Here is a 6,188-nt window from a genome sequence, read left to right as displayed (position 1 = left end):
TATTTTAAAAAACTTTAACTACTTTAATTGTCATCCATCCATGCTGGGCTAATGCTGTTTATGCATTCGGTCTAACCCACTAAAATCCGGATATGTCCCTGTAGTTTGTGCGGTTGAAACCACGCCCCGCCTTTCTAATTGGTACGGACAGAGTGAAGCGCAGTGAAAGATGTTTGTCTCGTTAGTGTAGCGTGTCGGGGAGCGCAGCCGTGTGACAGTACTGTATAAGCACCATCTCTTTGACTCGCTCTGTCCTCGCTGCTCGGTGCCACTGCAGTTTTTGCGCATGGTCCCAAAGTGCACTACCCTCTCCTTGGTGGATCTACCAGCGGATACAAAGTGCCATCCTCGTCTTTGCCAAAGTGTCTGGAGTCCTCTATAAATTTGCATCCCCACCTTTGCTTTCTCATATAACACACTCACAAACTCTCAAAAAGCTTGTTACAATTCGGACACAGACGCTTGCGGCAAGCGGAGACTTTCGATGGAGATGTGTCGGATCGGATGTCCTGATGAGAGATCCCGTTGACACAGCGGCTGCCATGGCTTACCATCCTTTCCAAGCTCATCAACCAGGTGCCTTGCCCTTGTCTGCCTTCCTAACCGCCACTCGGCCATCGTTTTTCCCTGCGCTGGCTTTCCCGGACGTCGCCTGCCCGTCCAAGCCTCCGTCGGAGCAAACTGCTGCTTCTGACGCGGGGCTGCGCGGAACTCTGGGACGCCAGCATCAGCCAGTTCACCCGCGGTCCTTGAAGAGCCTGCAGACAGAGGAAGGGCTGGAGGATGACCCGAAAGTCACACTGGAGTCAAAACATTTATGGAATGAATTTCACAAAATGGGAACTGAGATGGTTATTACAAAATCAGGAAGGTAAGTAAACTATCGATTTCTAATTAAATACATGAAAGCCATTATGAGACGTAATCATGGGTTTGAAATGTCATCATTTTATACGATCCGATAAGATCTAACATTATATTTAGGCCTATTATGGGATCTTATGTGTTTGTGGTTTTTAAGAAGCGTCGTCAGTTCTTAGGTGAGGGCCGGGTCCAGTTCGATCCTTGCTCAATTAAGTTCAAACAAAACATGTCAAATCCCCCCAAACGTTTAAATCTTCCATCCTCATATTTTATATTAACGAAATCCAAATGCTCCAAAAAGACAATTAGAAGCTCCGCGTGCTTGCAAAAAAAACTCCAAATTGTTTCTATTACATGTTTGAAATACATTTGAATGCAATTCATGGAATACATGTTTCTCTTCTACAGGAGGATGTTTCCTGCTTTCAAAGTGCGGGTAGACGGGCTGGTTGAAACAGCCAAGTATATCCTGCTGATGGACATTGTCGCTGTTGATGACTGCCGCTACAAGTTTCACAACTCCCGCTGGGTGGTGGCTGGAAAAGCTGACCCGGAGATGCCAAAGCGCATGTACATCCACCCAGACAGCCCGTCCAAAGGAGAGCAGTGGATGAGCAAGCCTGTCGCTTTTCATAAACTCAAACTCACCAATAATATTTCAGATAAACATGGATTTGTAAGTAGCAATACTTTTAATTTTAATTAGCATATAGGACTTATTATTGATAGCTAATCCATGATAATAAATACATAAATAAATAAATCCCAAGACACGGTAGGCCTTTGAGTTCAAAGTGACCTACTTTTCAACTTTATTCAACTATTGAATTTTGATATTCTGTATTTGTAGTCCGTTAAGTCATTTAACAACATTCGGATTCGACTTTCTTTGTCTGTATTTTCCCCAGACAATTTTGAATTCAATGCATAAATACCAACCCAGATTTCACATTGTGAGAGCCAACGACATCATGAAGCTTCCGTACAGCACCTTCCGGACCTACGTTTTCCCGGAGACCGAGTTCATCGCTGTCACTGCGTATCAGAATGGAAAGGTACCCCCACTCCTCCCCCTCATCCACATCCACACGCGCACACAGCAGACCTAATCTAGTCGTGTCCCGTTATACACGCGGGGTGTTGATTGATGTGGATGAACAAATAAAAAATAAAAAAATAAACTGGCTTGTTAGGATGTTTTGGAAAAAGTTCAATTTTTGGGTTATAGGGCCTGAAAAAAGAGGCCCCAAAACTGGGCCACATATGAGTTTTGTGGCACTGATGCCTGGTCCTTTCACAGTGATTTATCTAATCTGTATTTCTGCACTGGCTATATTACTGATTCGTCTGTTTCTCCACAAGATTACACAGCTAAAAATCGACAACAATCCCTTTGCCAAAGGATTCAGAGACGCAGGAAATGGGAGACGAGAAAAGAGGTATTTCTTTTGCCATCACACTTCATCATAATATTAAAGGACATTCCTGTTGCATGGGTACGTGTAGTATATGTCGACCTAATCTCTGTTTGTCATCCTCAGGAATAAGCAGTTAATTCCTTCGCTGCACGAGAACCAAAGCAAAGCGGACCGGGACTGTGCTGATTCTGATGACTCGTGTGAACAACCCACTACCAGTGATCCCTTTTATTCCCCTCAGGAGCTGGTGAGCAGCCCTCTGATGTCCACACCAACATGTCATGGTGGGTATTGAAATGTAACTTGTGCAGCCAGAACATACTCCAGCGTATGGTCTCCATACAGCCTCTAGCCACTAACTCCCGATTGAGTTCGCCTCTTTCTTGTGGCATTTTTGCCTTTATTGGAGAGCTGACAGAAATAAAACACCGGGAGAAAGAAAGGGGCATAGCATGCATCAAATGTCTCTGGAAGGATTTGAACCAGACACATTGCGGTTGCAAGATATGCATCTTATCCACTGAAGCATCAGGGAGGCAGTAATGTGAACTACACATACTTGGGGGAAAGTTGTTCAGATGTAGATCTCCATCTAGACCCTATTTACTGTGTGACTCAATTTGGCAAAACAAAAATAGTTTTTCTTAAATGAATCAACTGCTCTGGCGCCTTGAGGTTAGTCACGCATGAACGTTGTCTTGTTCACAGCTCAAGATGTTTGCACTTAGTCATCTCTGTTCTAAAAATATACATTACTAACAAGGCAGAACTATGCTTGTTTAACTTTTAATAGTCAATGAAAAATGTAATGAATATAATGTTTTTTTCCCCACAGATGACAACAATATTGGAAGTGATTCAGACATTGATCTACAAGATGAGGATGTTGCTGCAAAAGGCAGCTGTTCCAGGACTGAACACGTGTCTACTCTGAGTCAGAAGAGTGGGGAGATACTGTGGAACACACCTGCTCTCAGTCAGAGCAACGGCAATCAGGACAGAACAAAGGAGAGAACAGTGTTCAGAACTTCAGAGGATATGTATTCAATGGAGATTGATTTTTCAAAAAAGCACACGAGCGAAATCAAAGATGGGGACCTGCCTGTGACTTTGCAAACACAGTGCTCATCGTCCCTCGACGCTGTTCAACTTCAGACTTTGGATTGCTCGAGTGCGCTAAGCCAACAGTTTCTTAAACTCGGGGCACCTTTGTGGTTTCATCCGGGACAGTTGTCAGTAAAGCCAGAGGGTATGGGACATCTGTTGTCTTCTTTGCCTGGAGTAGAACACGGAGGCCTCTCTTCTCAAAGCACCACCTCTCCATCTCCCTTCATGTTTCACCTGTCACAGCACATGCTGGCATCTCAGGTAAACATTTTCTAATAGTTAACAGATATTGGAAGCTTAGGGTGTTGAATGGTCAATTTCCTCACAGAAACATCTGCCACCACTCCGAGGGGAATGGGATTTCATTGTTTTTTAAAGCACTTAAAAAAAATACACGGAAGGTGTCTTTCCAGAAACAATGCAATATTTTTTTCAGGATAATCTTCAGCCCTCTCTGTTAACGATTTTGAAAACTGGTCTGTGGATTATCCAGAATAGAAGCTGAATTTAGCACTATAAATGAAATTACATATATTGTGATGCCAACAGAAGTCTCAGAGCTGATTTCTCTACGCCCTCTGGGAAACAACAGAAAATATAGTTTTGTGGCCTTTTAATTGGTATCGAATATGTCCTAGTCCTGGGAGAAGTTATGCTATCAGCTTCCAGCTAAAGCTATAAAATCAAGTATTTCAAGTTAAAAAAAATTATGACAATGCAATTTTTGTCTATCTGAGATTATACCATGAAAACTGACATAAATGTACTTCAGGGAGTAATATTTACATTGGAGTTAATACATTCCTTGACCACTAAATTGACCAAGCAGCCAAACAAGAAGTGCACTGTGGTTTTAAGTGACCTTCCTTCCAATATTACTTTGAAAAAAAAAACAATAGTGTTTTTAACAAGTGCTTGCAAAAGAAAAAAAAAACGTTAAAGTCATATCATTGTGTGGAAAGATGATCCAAGCTAAAGACATTTCTCTATAGCCCCAAAATACTTTACTCTGCTAGACAAGTGAGGAGAAAATGAATATAGTTCCTTGGTTCAAGAGAGGGAGAGCTGATTTGAAGTCTGAGCAGAAAGGTAATTTAAGGAGCTCGCCTGAATTTCTGGTCAAAAGAGATCTGAAATAATAGATGTTACAGTGTGTAAATCTGCAGATTCAATTAGCAGATCATCCTCACCTGTATAGCTCGACCGTGCAAGCTACTTATTACGTCCCATATTTACATATGGCGACCTCTAGTGGCAGTAGTAAAGAGCAAATGGAAATCAGGAGTCATAGAATGAAGAGTATGACTTGTGTCTTGCGTGCAACCAAAAGTCAATGTTGACCAATGTAACTACATTAGTAAGTAACCACATCAAAGATGTCACAGATGTCACAGACGTAACTGCATCAATCACAGACTTGTATCCGCCACAGACGAATTTGAACCCAAACCAGGATCTTTTCCTAAACCTAACCATGAGTTGTATTGCCTTAACCTAACCAAGTGGTTCTATTTCAGGTAGAAATATTAAGATCTGCTTATTTTTCTGACCTTTCTCTACAAAACCCCTCCTCAGCTGGGGGATGCAAACACAAAGGGCTGTAGGGGTTTTGCGCTGAGCATGAAAATGTAGGAGCATCAGAAAATCTATGGTGTCAGTAAAATTAACAATCGTATTCTTTTGTACAGGGAATCTCACTGTCACCCTTTGGAGGACTGTTTTCCTATCCGTACGGCTACATGGCAGCACCAGCTCTCCCCACCTGTTCTGCAACCTCCACACTGACCAGAAACCCCTGTTTCAGCAGCTCTCGGCCTTGGTTGCGATTCAGCCCTTATCACATCCCCAGCTCTGTCACCTCAAGCCAAAACCTGGTCACAACAAGATCGCCTGGCAGTTCAAACTCACAATCTGAGCTGTCTAAGTCAGGGAGCAGAGAGTCAAGTCCAGTGTCTGACAATCAGAGTCGCAAAACCAAGGCCAAGCAAAAGACGGCTCCACCGGAAAACATTATTAAGGGTTCTATTAATGAACTGCAGAACACACATGATCCGGTAAGAGGACTTGATAAACCACTTCCTCCACAATAGACTCTGTACGTTGTTTTTCATCCTGCACAGGGTGACACAGGTTTATGAAGATGCACATAATCACCTTAAAAATGTTTTTGTCAGAAACTGCATGTGTCGATGCTATTGTCATTATATCATCAATAAACCTGCTAAATAAATCCTTATTGGGTGATTTGCTGGTCAAAAGACACAAACTTATGTTAACACTAGGCTTAATTAGATTTACTATATTTCAGTGTGAAACAAGTTTCACTTAACCTTGACATCTGGGTGTTTTTTGAATTGCAAAATACCAACTCAGTGATTACTGGAAGTTCTTTTGTAATAAAAAAAAGTATTAAAAAGATGCTCCTTCCAATTCTTTGGGGAATATGAGCTATGCAAAACGCAGTGCCCAAAGTGGAATGCTCAATAGAAAGACTATTAAAGGTGCATTGATTTGTTCTGAATGATGGTGTAAATATTTTGCTCATTATTTTAATTTTCACATACAGTATTAAACATGACTAATCAGAGACTTTTGAGACTGAATACTGTAACTGCTCACTGTTGAACCCACCATTCAGATACGAGGAAATTGTATAACATGTGTTCACATTCTGTTGGAGTACCAAAGCCGCACCATGGACTTGGAGGGGAAAACTCAGGATTCTTTTTTTTTTTTTTTCACCAGCACTTAAAAAAAATGTCTTCGGTAATCTGGCAGCTTTTACTGCCAAATAATTCA

General features: G+C 41.8%; 1 protein-coding gene across 1 annotated transcript; it reads left to right on the top strand.

Annotated features, from left to right (window-relative positions):
- Positions 1 to 512: 512 nt before the first annotated feature.
- LOC310956936 (T-box transcription factor TBX2b-like) lies at positions 513 to 5,479 on the top strand (the record flags this gene model as incomplete). The annotated part of the gene is made up of 7 exons (XM_083927313.1): positions 513 to 871; positions 1,273 to 1,540; positions 1,773 to 1,919; positions 2,227 to 2,303; positions 2,406 to 2,566; positions 3,118 to 3,650; positions 5,078 to 5,479. 7 exons carry the CDS (start codon positions 513 to 515, stop codon positions 5,477 to 5,479), a joined length of 1,947 nt encoding a protein of 648 aa, XP_083783439.1.
- Positions 5,480 to 6,188: the final 709 nt, after the last annotated feature.

The sequence above is a fragment of the Echiichthys vipera genome, assembly GCF_963691815.1.
Source record: "Echiichthys vipera genome assembly, chromosome: 14".
Lineage (NCBI taxonomy): Eukaryota > Metazoa > Chordata > Actinopteri > Perciformes > Trachinidae > Echiichthys > Echiichthys vipera.
Note: the sequence above shows the minus strand (reverse complement) of the source record. Positions and strands in the feature narration are given on the sequence as shown.